The 24676-nt window shown below is 33.7% G+C and overlaps 1 protein-coding gene and 2 non-coding genes across 3 annotated transcripts in view; 1 reads left to right on the forward strand and 2 right to left on the reverse strand.

The window, feature by feature from the left end:
- The window catches only part of LOC126293675 (serine protease 33-like), a 185437-nt gene that overhangs the window by 73804 nt on the left and 86957 nt on the right, over positions 1-24676 (reverse strand). Inside the window, exon 3 of the mRNA XM_049986968.1 lies at positions 23300-23406. Coding sequence (XP_049842925.1) covers positions 23300-23406 — 107 coding nt within the window. The remainder of the gene's footprint in view (positions 1-23299; positions 23407-24676) is intronic.
- On the reverse strand, positions 7741-7815 carry Trnas-cga (transfer RNA serine (anticodon CGA)). The gene has a single exon. It is a non-coding gene; the product is annotated as a tRNA-Ser (tRNA).
- Trnas-cga (transfer RNA serine (anticodon CGA)) lies at positions 7846-7920 on the forward strand. Its single transcript has one exon. It is a non-coding gene; the product is annotated as a tRNA-Ser (tRNA).

The raw sequence follows: 24676 nt of genomic DNA on the forward strand, positions 1-24676 counted from the left end.
TGTGTTACAAGCACAAAACTGTCACTTAGTTTCTTTTGGCGAAAAATCACAGCATCGTAGATACTCATAGGCGCTTGGAGAATGTCTACGGAGACCTGGCACTGAACAAAAGCACTGTGAGTCGGTGGGCGAGCCGCCTGTCATCATCGCAACAATACGTCGCGCAAACCTCCCGCGTGGCGGTAGGCTGCACGTAGGTGTGACTTCTGCAATGTTCAAGCGTGCGGACACTCTCGTTCAAGGTGATCGACGGATCACAATCCAACACCTCGATGCACAGCTGGACATCTCTGTTGGTAGTGCTGACACTCGTCCAGCAGTTGGGGTACTTGCAAGAGTGTACTCGTTCGGTTCCTCACTGGAAGATCATAAACAGCAACAAAGGACCATCTGCACGGAATTGCTTGCGTGTTAAGAGGCTGATCGTGACAATTTTTTGTCCAACATCGTGAAAGGCGATGAAACATGAGTTCATCATCTCGAAGCGGAAAAGAAACGGCAATACATGGAGTGACACCAAACCGCCCCTCCGCCGAAGAAAAAAATTCTAAGCTGCACCCTCAGATGGCAAAGTTATGGCGAAGGTCTTCTGAGACGATCAACTCTGAAGTGTGTACTCCCAAGAAACTGAAGAAACGGCTTCAGTGTGTTCGTCGCCACAAAAGTGCAAACGAACTTCCCCATGAAAACGCAAATCCTCATACAAGTTGAGGAGCTCAGAAAACTGCAATGGACTGTTCTTGCTCATCCACCCTACAGCCCGGACTTCGCACCTTCCGACATTCATCAGTCTGGCCCAATGAAGAACGCTCTCTGCGGGAAGCAAAACATGGATGGTGGGGAACTTACTGATGCACCAAGACGTCGTCTCCGACGTCGTCCAAGTAAGGTGGTGTAAAGCCGTCGCATTGAACAAAAATTATGTTGAAAAACAAGGTTTTAGTAGGCAAAAGAATGGGAATATGTGGTGTACTGGAATCCTGAAAAACACTAAACTCCTTTCAGAAAAAAAGTCGCCTTACTTATTGAACGCCCTCTTATAACTAGGCTTCCTCCCCGATTTTAATTCCTGCGCGACTTAGGAGTTTAATTTTCTACAGATCGGGACTCCTGGCACGTCAGTCCGCTTCAGGAATGTTACTGTCCTGAAACCAATGCCACGCAGATGTTCTGTAATGAGAGGATGCATTGTCATGCTGAAACAAATAGACATCTTCTCCGAACTGTTCCACTGTACACAGTACACAATGTGTTCGTATCCTTCTGCATTTAGCGTTTACTCAAATGCGATAAGGGGACCATACCTAAAACAAAAAAACCGCCTTACCCTAACACCACTTCCTCTGCACTTGACGGCACTACACGTGATGGTAGGTAACCTCCAGGCATTCGCTGAAACCAACCCTTAAATCGGATTGCTAGGTTGGTCTATTGATATTGACCGGGCCAGATATCTCAGGAAATCAGCATCAAACGAAAAAAATAAGAAGAACAAATCTGTTCGAGCGTGATGGGGTAAAACAGATGGCACTATGGTTGGCCCACTAGATGCCGCTGCCATAGGTCAAATTGATAGAAACTGCATTTTCAAAAATTGGCACCCCCATTTTCTATTACATATTCGTATAGTACGTAAATAAATAGGAATGTTTGATTTGGAATATTTTTTTCGCTTTGTGATGGATGCTGCTGTAATACTCTCACAAATGTAGCAACACATTCGATATCTCTGTGCGCAATTCATTACTTACATTAGGTATGATAATAAGCTTGTCCAGTCATAATAATCACGAGGAAGACATAATAATGTTAAAATGGAACATTTAACTGTCACAGAAAAGGTTGATATGGTGTTTATTTGCGGCTATTGTGAGCAAAATGCCCAACAAGCTTGTGCTATGTATGTTGATCGCTATCCTGACAGACAGCATCCAAGTGACCTGACCTTTCGTCAGACAGTTAACGTATTCAAAGAAACCGGAACTGCTCAGCTAAACAAAACGCAGCCAAGAACCGCAACAAATGATGATGGCCAAGTAGGTGTTTTAGCTGCTGTCGCGGCTAATACGCACATCAGTAGCAGACAAGTTGCGCGATAATCAGGAATTTCAAAAATCTCAGTTTTGAGAATTCTACATCACAATACATTTCACTCTTACCATATTTCCATACACCAGGAATTGCATGGCGATGATTATGAACGTCGTGTAAATTTTTACCACTGGGCACAAAATAAATTGCGAGACGATAACAGGTTTTTTCAAGTACTATTTCGTGACGAATCGTCATTCACAGAGGTAACGTAAACCGTCATAATATGCACTATTGGGCAACGGAAAATCCACGATGGCTGCGACAAGTGTAACATCAACGACCGTGGCAGGTTAATGTATGGTGTGGAATTATGGGAGAGTGTCTAATTGGCCCTTATTTTATCGATGGCAATCTAAATGATGCAATGTATGCCGATTTCTTAATTAATGTTTTCCCGATTCTACTACAAGAAGTTTCACTTCACGACAGAGTGGCGATGTACTGTCAACATGACGCAGTTGAAGCGGTATTAAATAGAATACTTAATGACAGGTGGATTGGTCGTGGAAACACCATAACGTGGCCTGCACATTCACCGGACCTTACATCTCTGGAGTTCTTTCTTTGGGGAAAACTGAAAGATACTTGTTATCGTGACCCACCAACAACGCCTAAAAACATGCGTCAGCGCATTGTCAAAGCATGTGCGACAATTACTGAAGGCGATTTACTCGTCGTTGAGAGGAATTTCGTTACGCGTATTGCCAACTGCATTGGAGCTGAAGGGCATCATTTTGAGCATTTATTACGTTAATGAGGTTATTACGGTGCTCGCACAGTAATAGCATGAGTTCCCATAATTTATGATAAGGTCACGAAAGTAAATGCATCACAGTGGAACAACAGAAATTGAGTCCAAACGTAACTACCTCTCGTGTTTTAATTTAAAAAACCACATTGTTACCAACTGTTCATCTAAATGGGTGAGGCATATTATAAGTGTTGAAATATGTATGGACCTTGGGTTTCGTGTGCTGACATTAAGCGTCAGCCGTTACAGGAACCAGATGGCGGTGCAGACGCGGTCTCACGGGCGCTACAGTGACACCATCTGTAAGGGAATTCCTGTTTCACGCTTCTACTCTTGCAAGTCTGGTGATTCACATCCTGAATATATACCAGTTTATCCTCTGTGTCTTTTTCCCTTCATTGTTGGTGTAAAGAGGGCGCTACTGGATGTTAAAAAAGTATGTCATGGGATGTCTGGGGTTATTTCTTGGCTACGTCAAATTACGCAGCAGGATTCAGAGTTTGCTGAAACTTGGGGGTAAAAGACATCCTGTTCCATCTCCGAGTCAGCCGGTTGACGCCATAACCATCGACCATTTTTTTTTGTTTCTCACTGGGAACAAATGTTCGAAATCAAACATTCATATTTATTTACGTACTCTATGAATATGTAATACAATAGGGATACCTACTTGAAATGCAGAGCTTCTATTGTCACTGATGTTGTTAAAACGATCATAATGGGGAGAATGGCCGAGTACTTCGTATACAGTGAATATTTACAGAAACAGTGTTGTCGAAAAATTGAAATTTCGCGCGGAGGTATTAGTTGGACGATTTTGTACAGCTTTCGCAAGGGATAAAACTCGACAACTGTGCTCAGAAGTGCTTCGTTCAAATTCTGGTGCTCAATGACTTTAGGAATGGCTATTCCAAGTTGCTTTGCAGGATTTCAATGTGGTTCTGTCTGAGGTATGTGTTTCAAGACTAGCCCAAACTCACTTGTAGTTCCATAAAACAGCGATGTTGCATCTGCAAAGCATCTGCAAACAAGGTTGAACAGAAAGTTGAGAGAGCTTGAGGCATATCGAAGTCTGCGGTATACTCGTTTTTATGTCGACGATTAGATGCAAAAATATCTGTTACAGCCAGATTCTGCGTAATGTGGCTGAACTACAAACACAGGCTCTTCTTCATTGGTGTTAGGCAATGCTCAAAAATTCGACCGAGAAATTGAACATATACATACTACATTGTAACAGGACACGAGCCTTAGATGAATTCATACGAGCCAGAAAGGTATGTAAAAATCAACTGACTAATTTGTAGTAAGTTCCGTTCAAAGTCATATATAATTCTGTATATGACATCATAATTAACTTTCACAAGACAAGTTACTTTTTTGCACCGTTGTAACTTTGACCCAACATTTGGAACGACAATGACCTGTGTACACATCAGATGATTTTTTAGATTTTGATATGTGCTGAAGTATAGTTGCATAACTTGATAATAGCGAAAGGGGCAGTAATGCAAACAGATAACATTTACAGTCAAAGGCGATTATGATGTCATTTGCAAAAGCAGTCATGTGTTTGCGTGTTCCAGGATCAATCAAAAGCAACAGATATTGTTTGCTCGTGAAGCCTTTGCAAGAAAATGATCACTTACTTGTTTAGCTTCACTGGCCATGTCGCAATCATTTCTTTAGAGGATCGAAGAATAGTGAATTCTGATTGGTAGGCAATAATTTGGAGAAATTGTTATATGTACATGACTGTTCTAGGAACGTATTCTCTCGGAATTTTGATGGTGACCCACACTGTGGTGCACAACGCCTCTTTACTAATCTCTGTCACTGGAGGATCTCCTTAATGATTTCGTGCTTACTGAATGAATGTGGCTTTTGTATACTACCTCCTTCGTAAATGAACTACACTTCCTGAGTATTCTTCCAATAAATCTTATGATCGTTACTCTGTAAACAATACTCCCAGATATTTAACCGATCCTACAACATGGGATCCTTCTACATAGTTATGACCACTGAAATTCATTTCTTTACATTCATGGTCAACTGCCAATCCTAAGAACAAGGTTCTGGCCACATCAACATCTTCACTTTATGAGTACATAAATGTATGTTATGGATCACTAGCTCAATTTTATAAAAAATAAAAATTGCTCGTAACATTCACATTTTTTATTTTTTATAAAATTGATCTAATAATCCAGAACATACATCTATTATCTACTATCCCATTTACCTAACAATAATATAATATAATAAAATAATATAATAGCAGCTATAATAAAAAATCATTTCTTTTACATACATTTCCCATAGGTGAATGTAAAGCAATTAAATGAATTAGCGAATTAACTATTAATTAAAAAACCTATTTTTAAAAAAGCATGTTTTACAATTTTTTCTTAGCCCCAAAAGTTGTCCTATTTTTGACTTTTATGAAAAACGTGTTTTTAAATAAAATAAATATATAAAAAAGAATAAATATATAAAATTATTTACTTTCAGCTTTAGCAGCCATAAGATTGTTGTTTGTAAATGGTTTCTGAGATAACACTTATTTACAGTTCTACCACATTCAGATATGTAAGAGACATACTTTACATTGCTTTCATTTACCTAGTTTCAGCTACTTTTTGAAAACAATTAATTCTTATGAATGCAAGTAAATTAATTCAAATGTATTAGTAAACAAAAAGTAAATTATATTAAAAATTAAGTGGACACCAAAAACTGGACAACAATTAGAAAATAAATATAAAGAACTAGTTAACAAAGCACATTATTTTAAAAACCACATTGAGAATTTAACTAAATTATTAAAATGTATTAGATAAGAAAAGTAAGTAATTAAAATGAATCAGTTAAAAAAATTAAATTATATTAAAATTTTCAATTTTTAACTTTTTCATTTTTCTTAAAATGTTTCAGAAATGCATATAATCATGAAGGTAACATTTTTATAAATTTTTAAAGTTTTTCATTCATTTATATAGAAGCAAATATTAATAATTAAAAATTTTCAGTAAGTATTCTATGTTGTGCATCATATGTAAGATACTTTTTAACATAGATTATTACATAAGCAAGTGTTTCACTTGGAATTTTTTCACTAAAATTTGCAAAATGTTTCATAGTTGTGTTTTGTGTAGTTACAACATTCTTTCTGCATGTAATATTGATTACATAAATAGGATAATTATTTATGAAAGTAAATGGACTAATATCAATATCTGATTTTAGTAAAGTTTTTCTTTTAAAAATCAAGAAATGCATTATATGCCTCTAAGAAAATTGTTTGCCACATTAATACTCCATATTTCTTGAGGAAAAACTCCATTTCTAACATTTTTAAATATTTAATCTGTAGTTTAACATGATCAATCAACTATATCAATGAATCAACTACTTGAGTATTTTTACGATTAGTCTGAAATACAATAGGTGCAAAATATGGCATAACAACTTCTGTAGAGATATACAAATTTGTTATATCTAGTTCGAAACTGTTTTTACTAGTAAACTTCTTCTATTTCAAGTTCATAAAAAGAAATTGGAATTTTAATATTTTTAAAATATTTTCACATTGTTCAAGTCCATAATTTGGTTCACATTTAACAACAGGTACATGAATTTCCATAGATTCTATAATAATTTTCCTTTTAGGTAATGTATCTTTTATTTCAATTCCAGCATTATTTGTAACAGGCCAACATAGAATTACAACTCCAGAAGATGAACTACGAGTAAAAATTACAGTTAAGTCTTCTTCAAACATAATTTCTTTATAATCTTTAAAAATTCACCAATTAATGATAATGGATAAAGTACTTCACACCTTTTATTCTTTATTTTTCCTATATTAAGAATATGTCCTTCTAAACATATTTTATCAGTAAGAGATGAAGTTAAATGTAATAAAACTGTTGATGATATAAAAGGATGTTCAATTCTAGATAAAATATTTTTTTATTGATACAAAATGAAACAGTTTATTTACATAATTATCAATTAAGGTTTCGTTTGATTTTCCATCATAAGTTAGATAATCTGTACCATCGTTTTCAATAATAATAAAATTCATGAATAATCACCAATATTTATTTCAATTTCTGTATCTTTGATAGAAACATTTAAATTATTTTTAGTCTTTTCAGTAAGAGGAAATGAGTAAAACTGATAACTTTCAATGTTATTCATGACACAGTCAAATATTGTTTTAGTAATTATTTATTAAGGAAAAAATTTATTAACATATTTTAAAAATATCTTACAGTAGCACCATTAAAATCAATTAAACTATCATTTTCATCAGTTATAGTAACTTCTAAATCTTGAAATGTATTATAAATAGGAACATTCACATGATAATTTTGTTCATAAACTATTGGTCTACCAAATTCTGCATTAGATTTTTAAATGAAGCAATAAAATTAGCTTCTTTTTGAAAATGATCATTGTTTTACATACATTCCATCAGCAAGATAAAATTTATATTTATTAATTCAAAAGGTATTATTTTAGGAACATCTTTGGATCCAGCATTTTCATTAGGTTAAAAATTATTGATTATTAAAACCAAGTAAATTTCCAATACTATCTTGTACATCCGAACATATACTTACATCACTTGCAATTCTATTTAAAACTACATTTATATGTATATTAGTCTTTTTAAATGAAAATTCTTTTTAAAATGTGTAAAACTATTTTGACCTCTAGGAATTTCTATTCTTTATCCATCACAATAACGTGATTATATTTTGTTGTAATATTTGGTGTTGAACAAAATTCAACTAATGAAACATTAGTATAATTATCTTGTATTGAAACAGTTAATCTTTTTCTAAGCATACTGGATTTGAAACTTCCTGGCAGATTAAAACTGTGTGCCCGACCGAGACTCGAACTCGGGACCTTTGCCTTTCGCGGGCAATTGCTCTACCAACTGAGCTACCGAAGCACGACTCACGTCCGGTACCGGACGTGAGTCGTGCTTCGGTAGCTCAGTTGGTAGAGCAATTGCCCGCGAAAGGCAAAGGTCCCGAGTTCGAGTCTCGGTCGGGCACACAGTTTTAATCTGCCAGGAAGTTTCATATCAGCGCACACTCCGCTGCAGAGTGAAAATCTCATTCTGCATACTGGATTTATCACTAAGTTGAAAAAGGCGGCTCATTTACTACTGAAAATTATTAATAAATATAAAAATTACTAAATAGCGAAAAATATAAAAGAATATAAAAATATAAATAAAAGAAAAGCATTAATAAATGAAAAACATAAATGAATAAAAAATTATTAAATAAATGAACAAAACAGTTTGGGAACCTAAAGTAAAGATTCTAAAAATAATTTAAAAAACAAAGGTATAAACTTTTACAAACTTCTATAAGATGTGCAATAATTGTTGTGGAAAAGCAACATTAATGATTGATAATTATATTTTTGCACCATGATGGTAAAATTGGAATAAAATCAAACATTTATATATTTATTCAAAAACTTTAAAACAACCAAAGTATCAAGAACATATAAAATAATGTAAAGAAATTACAGATTAAATTAATAAACACTTTGTTTGTTTGATTGAAAATAATGAAGGAATTATTCCATTAGATTCATGTAAAAAAGCTCAGTTGTTGTATTCGATATTTTTATTATAGAAAATCAAAATATTGCTAGAGATGAATTTACTATAGGCAGACACAGAGGTTTTTATTCAGCTCAAATATATTCAAAAATACCAAAACACAGAATTTAAATTTTTTAAAATTTTTAAATTTCTTTAGTTAAAATGCCACAAATTTAAATCATACTTATCATGAATTTGTTGATAGAGATTTAAAGTTTGATGACTGTAAAGAAATGCTTAGTAAAGGTTTTGAATGATGACTATGGTTTTTTAACAGTAGTCTAGAAAACTGAATGAAGGAAAATTTAGCAATAAAATACATTTCTTAACAAGATAAACACTAAATAGAAACATTAACTTTTAATGTTGACATTAAACCAGAAACCTAAACATAAACACTAAATGTAAATGTTAAATATAAATGCTAATCATAAACATTTGACATAAACATAAAAAGAAATGTTAAACATAAACATAAATGTAAATGTTAAACATAAACATTAAACATAATTAACATATATTCTTGCTTAAAAAATGTTTTAAAGTATGATGAAGTTTTTAAAAAAGCTAAACAAACCAGAAATGAAACTGAAGAATTAAAAGAAAAATTTAAACTTTGGAAAAAAGCAAACCAATAATTGAATATGAAAAATATAAAAAGAAAGATTTTCCTGTATTGAAGGTTTAGGTGATAATGTTTTAAAAGCACTTGAAGAAAATATGGAAGTTGAAATACAAATAATTTCCATATCATCATCGTATAGAAGATTTTGGTCATTAATCGCCAATTAAAACATTAAAAGATTGGTCTCATGATGTTCTTGCAAAATATGATTATACATTAAGTGAAACAGAAATGAACGATATATTTATTAAATACAAAGAATAAAATAAAAGTAAAAATATAAATGAATATAAAAGTAAAAATATAAACGAATCTAAAAAGATAAATGTTAGTGAAAAAATGTTAAAGTATTTAAAAAATAGTGGATATAAACAATTTGGTGGTAATTTATGTGTAGAATGTAATGTTTATAAGTTAAAAACTGGTGATAAAATATATGAAGGACTCATGGATTAATCAAACTTTTAACTGAAAAACAAATTACTATAGAAGACTCAAATAAAAGGTTTGATGCTGTTGATTTATCAAATTATTCAGATTTATTATTTAATTCACAAGCATTATATTCTGATAATTATCCAAATATAATAAGATCAAGTACTGGTCATAAATAAAATTACTTAATAAAAGAAATTGACGATATTTATTTTCCACATTGGAATTAGTGAAGATAAGTAACATTAGTTATTATTAAAGTTTTTCAGAATTACAAGCATCTGTTGTTGAACATTTTAACAGAACACTTAAGGAATGATGTGGAAGAAATTCGCTTTACAAGGAAATTATGAATGGTTAAATTTAGTTACAAATCCAATTGATGAATATAACAATACAAAACATTTTACCATAAAAATGTAAACAATAGAAGAAAATGAAAATTTTTTGAAAAGTTTTATTGTTAAACAAACAATCTTTATAATCTTCTAAACTTATTCTGTTTGTAACAACACATTTTTAATTCCTTTAGATTTCTCTTCTATTTTGTCACCAACTTTATAAGTACAGATCCTTGCTCTTAAAACACAAAATTCTCTCATTACTTATCCATTATATTCATCTATGATTTACCAACAACTTTCTTGTTTTTCTTGTGGAATACCATATATATTATCTGTTCGATTTTTACTGGTATCAAAGTAATCAATCATTGATTTCATATCTTCATATAAGTTTTCAGTTTTAATATTATAAATATAAACATAATTGCCAGCCAGAGTGGCCAAAAGGTCCTAGGTGCTACAGCATGGAGCCACATGACCACTACAGTCACAGGTTCGAATCCTGCCTCAGGCATGGATGTGTGTGATGTCCAATAGTTAGTTAATTAGTCCCATAGTGCTCAGAGTCATATGAACCATATATGATAACATAATTCAATATGTTCTCCTTTTTAGATTTCATAACTCTATAGTGAAAACCATACATTAATTCTTTTTGGTATATCAAGTATACTTAATCGAAAATAAATAGGTTTATTAAAAGTATTTTAGTTTTAATCATATGGATAGCAGCAAGATTTTCATGAAATGTAGTTCTATGTTTAATGTTTGCTTTAGCTACAAGTTTACCACATACTTTACTATTTGAAACTAATTAAATATCTTGTCTGATTCTTATATTCTCCATTGTTTTACCAAATATGGAATTATCCATTAATTTATTGTACTCTTTTCAAAATCATTTGTAGCTTTGGTCCTTAACAGTGTTTTTAGATCTACTATTTCTTTAACCAATTACATCGTTAAAATTTAAAACCTTATGCATTTTTCTAACTTGCATTCCTAAAGATAAATATTGTTTAAAATTTCTATAATGTACTGCACAATTACACTTTTTATATAATGTGATTTTTAATTTTCTTTCATTTGTATCTGGAGCAAGTTTTGATTCAGGAGCTAATGGTAAGTCTTTATGTAAATCATGTAATTCTTTTGGATATTCTGAGGCTACATCAAATATATAATCATTTTCAGAATTGTTTGAAATTTCATATATTTTTCTACAATTAAAATTATCTGGTTCTTCCCATTAAATGCATTAATGGTAAATATTGGTTCATTGGATAACCATATAACTTATTTGCATCTAGATACATTATATAATTTCATATTTCTTTATTATTAAAATCGTTTAGATATTAATTGCTTCCTTTTACATATTTTTACAACATTGTGAAATTCCTCCTCTTCTTCATTTTTCAACCATTCAAAGCATACCATAACCATTAAATTATGTAAGTTTTTGTTCAGTAATTTTTAACACTGCATCCTAAGATGAACCTATTGCTGTAAAATATCAACCTATTATATGTATTTACACACGTTTTTGTAATATTTTCAAAAACATCACTTAACAATAATAAATGAATTTTAAGATATTTAAATCATTATATTCACCAATGTTTTTTATGTTGGCCTTCAGTCAAACTAATTTTGCATGTTCATAATCTTCATCATTTAATTTACTATAAAATATATCGCTTGCTGGTAATTGTGTTATTTCTATTTCTTTATTATCATAATGAAGTCTTTTTTTAAAAATAAGCGAATCATAACCAGATAAATTATGTAAATAAATAGGTACAAAATCAGGTTGTTTTAGTTTTAAATTACAATTATTACATTTTTGTGCAATATATTTTCCAGTTAGATGATAATGATGACGAACCTTTTCATTACTTTTTGTATAATAACATTTACACAGTAAACAAACTTTAGATTTATTATGTATATTGTATAAATGAAGTGTAAGTGCCTTCATTTCTTCAGTTTCAGAATAAATTCTTCCAATTTCTTCAACTTCTCGTTTCGTAAATACTAAAAATTTTTTATGACAATTTGATCATCTATAAACAGCAGGATATTTATAATTTCCATAGTATATTTAAGATAATTACAAAATCCACTTGGTTAATGTTTTTGATGTTTCATTGTTTTTGGTGATTTAGGATTAGATCACAATTATACATGTTGAAAACTATACTTTCAAACCGGCATAAATAACAAACGGATCCTTCTGCATAATTTGATAATTTTTAAAATATACAGATCCTCCTTCACTATATATTTGAACTGTTAATGGTTTATTAGTTAAACCGATCGTTATATGGTTATTTAATTAGTGTGTACTATTAAAATGTTGTGAACACAAATCACAAATGAATTTTACTTTAGTATATTTGGTGATTTGCCTTGCTACATGTGTATAGAAATTTTTTATGTAACAATAGTTTGAATTATTATATTTAATGAAATAAACTTAATTTACATGTTTTTCCTTTTTACATTTTGTTATTTTTAATGGATACACTTGATAAAATTCATCTTCATCATCAAATGAATAAACATTAATAGATACATTAATTATATTTTCCATTTCCTGAATATGACCAACTAAAACAGGAAATTCAGTATTTTCAGGTTTTATTATCACGATCAAGACCAACATCGTTGTTGTTGTTGTTGTGCTCTTCAGTCCTGAGACTGGTTTGATGCCGCTCTCCTTGCTACTCTATCCTGTGCAAGCTTCTTCATCTCCCAGTACCTACTGCAACCTACATCCTTCTGAATCTGCTTAGTGTATTCATTTCTTGGTCTCCCTCTATGATTTTTAGCCTCCACACTGCTCTCCAATACTAAATTGGTGATTCATTGATGCCTCAGAACATGTCCTACCAACCGATCCCTTCTTCTGGACAAGTTGTGCCACAAACTTCTCTTCTCCCCAATCCTATTCAATACTCCCTCATTAGTTATGTGATCTATCCATATAATCTTCAGCATTCTTCTGTAGCACCACATTTAGAAAGCTTCTATTCTCTTCTTGTCCAAACTATTTATCGTCCATGTTTCACTTCCATACATGGCTACACTCCACATAAACACATTCAGAAATGACTTCCTGACACTTAAAGCTATACTCGATGTTAACAAATTTCTCTTCTTCTGAAACGCTTTCCTTGCCATTGCCAGTCAACATTTTATATCCTCTCTACTTCGACCATCATGTTATTTTGCTCCCCAAATAGCAAAACTCATTTACTAATTTAAGTGCCTCATTTCCTAATCTAATTCCCTCAGCAGCACCCGACTTAATTCGACTACATTCCATTATCCTCGTTTTGCTTTTGTTGAGGTTCAGCTTATATCCTCCTTTCAAGACACTATCCATTCCATTCAACTGCTCTTCCAAGACCTTTGCAGTCTCTGACAGAATTACGATGTCATCGGCGAATCTCAAAGTTTTTATTTCTTCTCCATGGATTTTAATACCTACTCCGAATTTTTCTTTTGTTTCCTTTACTGCTTGCGCAATGTACAGATTGAATAACATCAGGGAGAGGCTACAACCCTGTCTTACTCCCTTCCCAACAACTACTTCCCTTTCATGCCCCTCGACTCTTATGACTGCCATCTGGGTTCTGTAGAAATTGTAAATAGCCTTTCGCTCCCTGTATTTTACCCCTGCCACCTTTAGAATTTGAAAGAGAGTATTCCAGTCAATATAGTCAAAAGCTTTCTCTATGTCTACGAATGCTAGACAAGTAGGTTTGCCTTTCCTTAATCTTTCTTCTAAGATAAGTCATAAGGTCAGTATTGCCTCACGTGTTCCAACATTTCTACGGAATCCAAACTGATCTTCCCTGAGGTCGGCTTGTACTAGTTTTTCCATTCGTCTGTAAAGAACTCGTGTTAGTATTTTGCAGCTGTGGCTTATTAAACTGATAGTTCGGTAATTTTCACATCTGTCAACACCTGCTTTCTTTGGGATTGGAATTATTATATTCTTCTTGAAGTCTGAGGGTATTTCGCCTCTCTCATACATCTTGCTCACCAGATGGTAGAGTTTTGTCAGGACTGGCTCTCCCAAGGCTGTCAGTAGTTCCAATGGAATGTTGTCTACTCCGGGGGTCTTGTTTCGACTCAGGTCTTTCAGTGCTCTGTCAAACTCTTCACGCAGTATCGTATCTCCCATTTCATCTTCATCCACATCCTCTTCCATTTCCATAATATTCATCAAGTACATCGCCGTTGTATAGACCCTCTATATACTCCTTCCACCTTTGTGCTTTCCCTTCTTTGCTTAGAACTGGGTTTCCATCCGAGCTCTTGATGTTCATACAAGTGGTTCTCTTATCTCCAAAGGTGTCTTTAATTTTCCTGTAGGCAGTATCTATCTTACCCCTAGTGAGATAAGCCTCTACATCCTTACATTTGTCCTCTAGCCATCCCTGCTTAACCATTTTGCACTTCCTGTCGATCTCATTTTTGAGACATTTGTATTCCTTTTTGCCTGCTTCATTTACTGCATTTTTATGTTTTCTCCTTTCATCAATTAAATTCAATGTTTCTTCTGTTACCCAAGGAATTCTACTAGCCCTCGTCTTTATACCTACTTGATTATCTGCTGCCTTCACTACTTCATCCCTCAAAGCTACCCATTCTTCTTCTACTGTATTCGTTTTCCCCATTCCTGTCAATTGTTCCCTTACGCTCTCCCTGAAACTCTGTACAACCTCTGATTCTTTCAGTTTATCCGTGTCATATCTCCTTAAGTTCCCTCCTTTGTGCAGTTTTTACGGTTTTAATCTACAGGTCATAACCAATAGATTGTGGTCAGAGTCGACATCTGCCCTGGATTTGTCTTACAGTTTAAAACCTGGTTCCTAAATCTCTGTCTTACCATTATATAATCTATCTGATACCTTTTAGTATCTCCAGGGTTCTTCCACGTATACAACCTTCTTTCATGATTCTTAAACCAAGTATTAGCTATGATTAAGTTGTGCTCTGTGAAAAATTCTACCAGGGGGGTTCCTCTTTGATTTCTTAGCCTCAATCCATATTCACCTACTATGTTTCCTTCTCTCCCTTTTCCTACTGCCGAATTCCAGTCACCCATGACTATTAAATTTTCATCACCCTTCTCTATCTGAATAATTTCTTTTATTTCATCATACATTTCTTCAATTTCTTCGTCATTTGCAAAGCTAGTTGGCATATAAACTTGTACTACTGTAGTAGGTGTGGGCTTCTTTTCTATTTTGGCGACAATAATGCGTTCAGTATGCTGATTGTAGTAGCTTATCCGCATTCCTATTTTCCTATTCATTATTAAACCTACTCCTGCATTACCCCTATTTGATTTTGTGTTTATAACCCCTTAGTCACCTGACCAGAAGTCTTGTTCCTCCTGCCACCGAACTTCACTAAATCGCACTATATCTAACTTTAACCTATCCATTTCCCTTTTTAAATTTTCTAACCTACCTGCCCGAATAAGGGATCTGACATTCCACGCTCCAGTCCGTAGAACGCCAGTTTTCTTTCTGCTGATAACGACATCCTCTTGAGTAGTCCCCGCCCGGAGATCCGAATGGGGGATATTTTACCTCCGTAATATTTTACCGAAGAGGACGCCATCATCATTTAATCATACAGTTAAGCTGCATGCCCCCGGGAAAAATTACGGCCGTAGTTTCCCCTTGCTTTCAGCCGTTCGCAGTACCAGCACAGCAAGGCCGATTTGGTTATTTTTACAAAGCCAGATCAGTCAATCATCCAGACTGTTGCCCTTGCAACTACTGAAGAGGCTGCTGCCCTCTTCAGGAACCACACTTTTGTCTGGCCTCCCACCGTTGTGGTTGCACCTATGGTACGGCTATCTGTATCGCGTGAGGCACGCATGCCTCACCACCAACGGCAAGGTCCATGGTTCATAGGGGAGGCCAACATCGTTATGTTTTGTTATTCTTTTAAAATTTTTATCTACAGGAAACAAAGCTGCTTTTATAGACCGTATAAAAACATTTTTGATCATTGTTTTTTATATTAACGAAAGTTTTTGTTTTTATTATTTCAGGTAAATTAATATAAGATGATCCTGTTAATGGATCATAGTTACTAACTGCTAGTTGTAAAGCAGTAATTCTGTTTAATGACCATACTGATCCTTGTGCTTGAAAAGTACAAATTTTTGTCTAAAATTTCTCTTTTACCATATTTTTATTAAAATCTTTTTCTGTTAAAATAGTATACTTTGGTGTTTGTTGTCCAAATTCATGAACTTTTTCATTTATTTCACCTATTTGTAGTTTATATTTACAATATAAATGAAAAAATTTTCTCTTTACACCATAATGTACTTTCAAATAATCCATAAGAATTTAAAAATATTTTTTTTAACTGCATTTAAGAAGAAATGTTTAGGATCAAGTGTATCTATACTATTTTCTAAATTTATATGTGGTTTGTAATATGTTTCCAAATTCTCTTTCAACTAATTAATATTTAATTTTTTGATCTCTTTGTTATACAAATATATTTGTAAAAAGTGAAAACATTCTTTTAAATTGTTTATTTTCGTTAGGTAGAAAAATATAAAAAAATTATAACTTTTCTAAAGTTTTTCACGACAGTCAGATTTGTTATTTTTAACAATATTTGTATTATCTTGTTTATAATTTTTACTTATTTCAGTTATATAATTTTCACTTGCTTCAGCAACATTATTTTTTTTATTTGCACTTACATTAGATGTATTATATCCAGAAATATTTGGATGATTACTAATAATAATGGAACGATTTCTGATAATAAATATGACTAAATCAGTTTTGCGTAAACTTGAATATCCTCATAATATATTTATTTTACAAATCTCACGAAATTTTGGAATATTGAATTCTAGTAGTTGAGCAGCAATGTTTTTCTCTTATATTTATTATAAAAAAAATCATTAGATTTGGAAAAAATTATTTTTATTAAAAACCGATAATTAATTAATAAATGGATAAGGATTATTATTTAACAGATAATTAATCAAAAAGAGAATTAGTTTACTATTTAGTTTAAAACTCAAGTAGGTTTTAAAAAGGTAGATTATTATTTAGTTTAAAAAACAATTAGTGTTTATGAAATTACTTTATTACATATTTTAACAATCAATTAGTATTTAAACCACTCCTGTATTATTCAGTTCAACAATTAATTAGTTTGTTAACTATTCAGTTAAAATTCATTAAACTTGTAAAAATTATTCTTATTATTAAAATGGTAGTTATTTAATAGGTGGATAAGTATTATTACATAACAGATAATTAATCATAAAGGATTATTATTTAATAAATAATAAATCATAAAGTTAAACCTTTTGTATTCTTAATATATTCTAATGTACGTTTCTTACAATTTTTTTATGTTTATCTTTATGTGATGGATTTATACAAAACAATTAATATCTTTAATTTCTTAACAAATTTTACATTTTTTTAGATTTTTCTTCATTATGCATTGTTAATAATGTTTTTGTATGTCCCTCTTTTGCCTTTTGTCTTAAATGTCCTTTAAAATAATATTTAGCAACATACACAAGGAATTCGATTTTTACTGTAATTTTGTACGTGTTATTTATATATGCATGGTGTACATATGGTTCTATAAGCATCTTTTGTAAATTTTTGTAAAGTAAAATTATCAAATGATTTCTTTGTATTATATTATTAATAAAATTTAATTTTTACAGAACAATCTTGTTGAACTTACTCCATTTATATAGAAAAAATATCAGAATTGGACAGTTAAATTTTTATAAATTTTTTAATTCTGATTTTAAATTATCCTTATAAATTATATTTAAAATAATAATCATCAGATTCATAATCCTGATTTCGAAATCGTCGATTTGTATCAAATAAAGTATTAAAAGAGCATGTAGTTGATGGTAAAGAATCAGAAAATTGATCAAAATATCTAATTATAGTTACTGGTGAAGAACCAAGTGTTGTCAATATGCCAACTATTGTTTATTTTTATTAATAGTCTACAAAGTGGCAATTTTCTTTAGCCTTTAACCATTTGTCAAAACATCCTTTATGAAAAATATGATTAGATTTTGTTTTAAATATTGATTATTAATTTCATTACTTAAATTGGACAATCAATATCTTTTTCACATACGTCAAGTACGTTTTTGTTTAACCAGCATTTTGTTTTGGTTCTCCATTTATAAGAAATAATTGTTGTTAGAATTATAAAAAATAAAAGTAAATCGTTTAGCTATAATTTTAAAACAACTTTATTTTTTAAAAAGTCTCATTGTGAACTCTATATCATGAAACTCATTATTTCTTTTTTTAAGTTTCTTCATTCCTTTATATTCCAGTTTCATTTGCCCTTTTCTAATTATTTGAAGTTCCCAAGGATCAATTAATTTGTAACATATATTTAATAAAATAACTTTAAAATCATTATTAAGCTACATTCAAATTTTTTCTGCATATCTAGTATTTAAATATTCAGTTAGTAATATCATATAAAACTTCTGTCTCTAGTTAACTTTTTTTTTTTTAAATCTCTTCGTGACAATAACATCATCGAGTTTCTTCATTATTGTCACCACTTATACAGAAAATTTATTTAGTTTGACAAAAATAAACTTATAGTTCATATTAAATTATTTTTTTGAAAAGGTACTTTGTTATATAATATATTTTCATTTACTTACAGTCACAATGTAAAATTATTTTTCTCATTAATTTTGTTTTCTTTAAATGGACAACACTAAGCCACAATTAAGACAGTGTAGTCAATGGATCCATAAAATAGTATTGCAGAATTTTATAAAGATAAATATCGAACAAGTCGACATTGTTATGTATCTTAGGAATCTAAGAAAATTAAATTTACTGGTAAATGTGGTAGAATTGTCAATAAGTCTACCTTCAAAAAACACTTACAGACAATAACTCATAATAATCTCATGGCAGCTAAAGCAGAAAGTAAATACTTTTATATAATAATTATTTAATACACTTTTAAAAAACACGTTTTTCACAAAAGTAAAAGAGACGACATATTTTGGCGCTAAGAAAATGTTGTTAAAAATATTTTTATACATTTATTCTTTAATATAATTTCAAAAACACGTTTTCAGAAAAGTAAAAAATACGACAACTTTTGGGGATGAGAAAAAGTTGTAAACATGCTTTTTAAAAATTGTTTCTAAGTTAATAGTTAATTCTCTAATTCGTTTAATTACGTTACATTCAGCTATGGGAGATGTATGTAAAATAAATGATTGTTTATTATAGCTGTTGTATTATTATATTATATTATTATTAGGTAAAAGCGATAGTAGATAGTAAATATATGTTCTGAATTATTAGATCAATTTGATAAAAAATAAAAATGTTAGTTTTAATGAGAATTTTTTAGTTTTTATAAAATTGAGCTAGTGAGCCAGAAGATACATTCACTATCTACTTTTATGCACTAGGCTGCACAACATCTTCCCTGAAACTATCTAGTCCTCAAACTTCTGACACTTTGCTTTCCAAACTAACACCTGTAGCTCTTGTCTTGTTTCTGTGTCTTGGGTTTTGTCAACAGGTGTGCAGCCATTGAATGCACTGAGAAATTTCATCACAGCTGACGTAATTTTCTTTCTGTATTTCTTCGAGAATACCCACGTCTAACTTCAGTGTAATACATGCTATCGGTACCAAAAGCTTCAGATCAGTTTTATTTCTGCTTTTACATTTCAGAGTTGTATGAATTACTGCACATAATTAAATGTTTAAATACGTAAAGTTTTCATATTGTGTCTGTTATTGGAGATATTTTTGCATCCAAAATAGGTAAAGTCGGATATCTACCTCAATATTTCGCCATTTAGCTCAGTATTGGTTCGTACTGTGGTGTTTCCTATCAATGTCATTACTTTTGATTAATGTAGGGATCTTATCAATCTACATTATTGTGCTATATTTTTTAAGATCTATAGCCGTCTTTGCAAATTATCTTCTGTCTGTTGGACGATATCATCATCTGCACATAAAGTATACTACTTACACACAAAGCTCCAGATGTCAGACACTCAGATCGGTACCAAACTTTGTGTGTCAACACAGTATCAACCAAAACATGGATTTAGTTCGTGCTGTGCTGCATAAACGGCAATAAAAAGTAACGCCAGAACTACAGAGCACAGGAAAAGCCTATCATTGAGTAACTATTGTGTATATTTTGGGTGGGTGAGTTGGTGGAGTGTCAGGTCGTCGTATCAAAGATCTCGTGTTTGAACCCAGTGATGACAATTTTTGTTAAATTATAAATGCATGAAACTATTATATGGAAAACAATTTCCTGACACATAATGGGCTTTTGGCAGTTTTTAGCAATGGTCTTTTGGCAGTCTACTTACCTTTCGTTAGTTGAGAGTAGCAAACCTATAGAGTACATTCGTATAGACAGGTATGGTGTTCTGTCAGACATGTGCTACAGAACATATACCACTTGTGATGAAACAGTTACTTCATTTGTAGTTTCACAGAACAAACATAAACATCACTCTTGTTGAAGTATTAATAGTAGTAATACTACTACTACTAATAATAATAATAATAATCTTCATCATCATCATGTAGATTCGGCCGATGTGGCCAAGCGGCTCTAGGCGCATCAGTCCGGAATGCACTGCTGCTACGGCCACAGGTTCGAATCATGCCTTGGGCATGGAAGTGTGTGATGTCCTTAGGTTAGTTAGGTTTATGTAGTTCTAAGTCTAGGGGACTGACGACTTCAGATTTTAAGTCCCATAGACCTTAGTGCCATTCAAACTATAATTATCTAGTGTTTCATGACCTGCACATACAAAATAACCTACCAGAAGACAAAATCACAATTCATAAAATTCCAGCAAACATAAGCTGCATTTGTCCACCGCTATTATTAATATTATTATCATTACTACTATTAGTTCCACACATGTGGTGCAAGTGTTTCCTTCTTTTTCTGTTCTCATTATATACGTTTATTACTTTCAAGGAAATGAAGTGAAAGCAGATGCCAGGAGAACATTGCTGTAAACTCCAAACTGCATTTTGCATGTTGTGAATGCATTGTCCCAAATTACAAATTCATGCATATGTTATTAATATGTCGTCCCATATCACACATTCACGCATAACACATAGTGGTACAAGCGTTACACCACACTTGAGAGTGTAAGTTACAATAAGTGTTTTGTTATGATCTGTGATGGTGAGTAAGCAGGCTACTGTACAAGCAATAACGTCAGCTGTCCACACCTGTCAGCCTCTTTGGGTGAGCACAGCTCCTGATGTGCTCCGCCCCCACACCCCTCTGCTCCAATCACACCAATGCAAAATGCAACAGCACACGAAGCGTCACTGACGTGTGGTGTGTGCAGAGGGCTGTGGCCACAAGTGCACAGCTATGGATCGTGCTGCTGAAGTAGCTACACATTGCACAATGTGTAAATTACACAACATTTTTAATAATTTTTAACATGGTTTTGTTGACTGATGTGAAAACAGATGTACCATTCCCTGCTTCACGTACTTCTTAGAGGTCGAATTTTTATTATTTATTTATTATTTACTTTTTTAAGTAGCCCATGTTCTTCCTCAAGTTCTAAGCTGTCCTAGCCCCATACGAAATGTCTTTGAATTCGGTTAAGCAGTTTGATCATGAAGAGGTAACAGACAAACACACATCCACATCTATATGTAGGCGATTCAAATGAAGACCTTAAAAGTACTTTAATATTTTTAATTGTACTAGTGAACAAAAACGTTATATGTAATTTTCGACATAGCCTCGCTGATGTTGGACACAAATATTTGACCGCTTCGGAAGCGCATAAATACCACAATGAAAGAACTCTTGTGGTTGTGTGTGCAGCCAATCGTGCACTGCAGTATTCACCTCTTGGTCACTCCTAAAATGCCCGCCTCCCATTCCTCCTGTGAGCGCACTGAACAGATAGAAGTCACTAGGAACGAGGTCTGGTGAAAAAGGAGGATCTACCAGGCATTCAAATTTAATGTCCTCAATAGTCCAACTGTCTTGCAGACAGTGTGCGGTCGAGCACTGTCATGCTCTAGCAATACTCTGAATTCGGAAGTCCTTGTCATTTACTCATGAGTTCAGGATAAAGCAAATTTTTCAGATATCTGAACAAGAAATGAGGGTTAGTGTAACTCTCCTATCCATGTAATGCTTCTAAATTATTCCATTTGCATCCCAGAAGAGAATGAGGGTGACTTCTCCAGCAGACGGTTGAGCACAGATTTTTTTGGTTTTGGCAATCATCTGTGGCGCCATTCCTTTGCTTGGCCTTTTCGTCCCCTGTTGATAATAGTGGACCCAAATCTCACCGCACTGACACAATCATCTTTCGATTCGGCAGTCTGTCGATGCGGTACCCATCTTGGAGAGCCGGCAGTTGTGGCCGAGCGGTTCTAGGCGGTTCAGTCAGGAAGAACACAGCTGCTACGGTCGCAGGTTCGAATCCTGTCATGGGTATGAATGTGTGTGATGTCCTTAGGTTAGTTAGGTTTAAGTAGTTCTAAGTCTAGAGGACTGATGACCTCAGATGTTAAGTCCCATAGAGCTTAGAGCCGTTTGCACCATCTAGCAGACACTTAACTGAAGTGCAATACATTGTAAACAATATTCTGCACTGGACCAATACTAATATTCAAAATTACGGCAATTTCGTTCAGAGATACATGTCCTTTCTCCTTCAGAAGCTCCTCCAGTAATGCAATGTTCTCGTTCGCCATTATGCAGTGAGGCTGCCCTGGTCTTCGGGCATCATCCGCAGAAGTTACACCACTTTTCAAATTCCTGCACAACTCGTAAACTTGCTGGAATAACAACCACGATTCTCTGTATTGCACAGCTGTTCTGCGATGAATTTCGAATGTTTTACACCTTCAGTACACAAAAAGCGCATCACAGATGACTGCTCAATTGTAGAACACATTGACAGTGGGGCTGCCATCTTGTTATGGGCGCTGCTGCCTCCTCCTGCGTTCTAGCATCACTCTGCCACCTTTCGGTTATTCTTAACCTCAAGGAACATCACTGCCACCTACCAAGTCTATCACACAACTTTTCGAAATGTTAGGGTTTTTATTTGAATCACCTTCATAATATTAGCACGCGTGTAGCATTACTCTGCCACCTTGTCAGTCATTCTCAACCTCAAGGAAAATCATTGCCACCTACAGAGTCTATCACACAACTCTTGGAAATGTTATGGAATTTTTAGGGTTTTCATTTGAATAACCCTCATAATGCATTCCTGTAGATACTGTAAGTGTAAAACTGAACAGTTATTGCTGCAGATTAGAGCAATGGCATGCCTGTAGGGCGAGACTCACTTGTGGATGCAGTGTGCGGCGGTGAGCAGCCACAGCGGGTGGATGAGCACGGCCCCACACCAGTGCGCCAGCAGGCCCAGCTGCGGGTGCAACAGCTGCAGGGACGCCTGCCAAACAACAACAGCAAAATATTAACCTCCAAACAACAACATCAGCAGGGTGTGTCTACGGAATTTCCAGACTCTCGCTGGTGCCCGCTGCATGAAAACCACACATACGATTAAATAGCACAAACAAGTTTTTTTTTCCTACTGTAGCATATACCTGTGTCTGAGAAGTCCTACCTCTACGTCAAAACGGAATAATTTGTATTGGAGTACTTGTAAGGTGTCAGCTTGAATGAATGTTAATTTTGCACCTTACATGAGATTTTATTTTTTCGTAACGAGTAGATGGCTAAACTGCCAGGTTAGCCGAGAGCGCTAATGTGCTGCTTCCTGGACTCGGGTAGGCGCGTCGGTCCCGGATCGAATCCGCCCAGCGAATGAACGACGATGGCTGGTGTGCCGGCCAGCCTGGATGTGGTTTTTAGGCGCTTTTCCACATCCCCCTGGTCCTCATATCCCGCCTCAGTTACACGGCTCGCAGACATTTGGACACTTTCGTACTATTCCATGGATTACACTTGTCGCAGGTAGTTGGGGTACACTAATTCCATCCCAGGGGGTTCGGGGTGGCCGCAGGAAGGGCATCCAGCCACCCTTTCCACTAACATTTCCACTTTCAATTAACCATGCCAACCCTGCCTAACTGTGGGAAAAGACACAAGCGAAAGAAAGAAAGTAACAAGTAGATGGATATGTCACCTGACATACTTAGTGAACAGATTTGCCTATCAAAATGTACAGTAGGCAATGTCTAAAGGGACGACACTCGATTCGATGGTATTAACACACCGAATCCAAATTCTGCATGTCAATGAGAAAAAGGTGAAAAAAACTGCTGGAAGAAACTTTTTAGTGTGGGGGCAGATGCGAGCTTTGCAGTCATGGTCCACATGGAACGAAAGGCTTCTAACAGGGGTTGGTGACCCGCAGCGAGAGAGACAACGAACGCGCCAGGCGATATAGAGAAGGGAGCAGGTAGCGGCCAAGCACTGTCTGCGGGGAGAAATTCTTTGCAAAACTGCGTTGGGGAACTTCCAGATGGATACAGACAGATCAGCGACGCAGCTGACCAATTGAAAGGCCTGATGTACGTGTGTAACATTTTAAGCACAGGAGCGGGCACAAAATGTCCGATTGGCTGAAAGAAACTCAGAAGGAGTAAAAGTGGCGATATTTCGACACAGTTTAAAGGTAGGCCCTTTGCGATTGGCAGGGTTAGTTTGCAAAAGTGGAAAGGAATGCTCTCATTGGTCTGAAAAAGCAGTGACAT

This window comes from Schistocerca gregaria, chromosome 10, assembly GCF_023897955.1.
Source record: "Schistocerca gregaria isolate iqSchGreg1 chromosome 10, iqSchGreg1.2, whole genome shotgun sequence".
Lineage (NCBI taxonomy): Eukaryota > Metazoa > Arthropoda > Insecta > Orthoptera > Acrididae > Schistocerca > Schistocerca gregaria.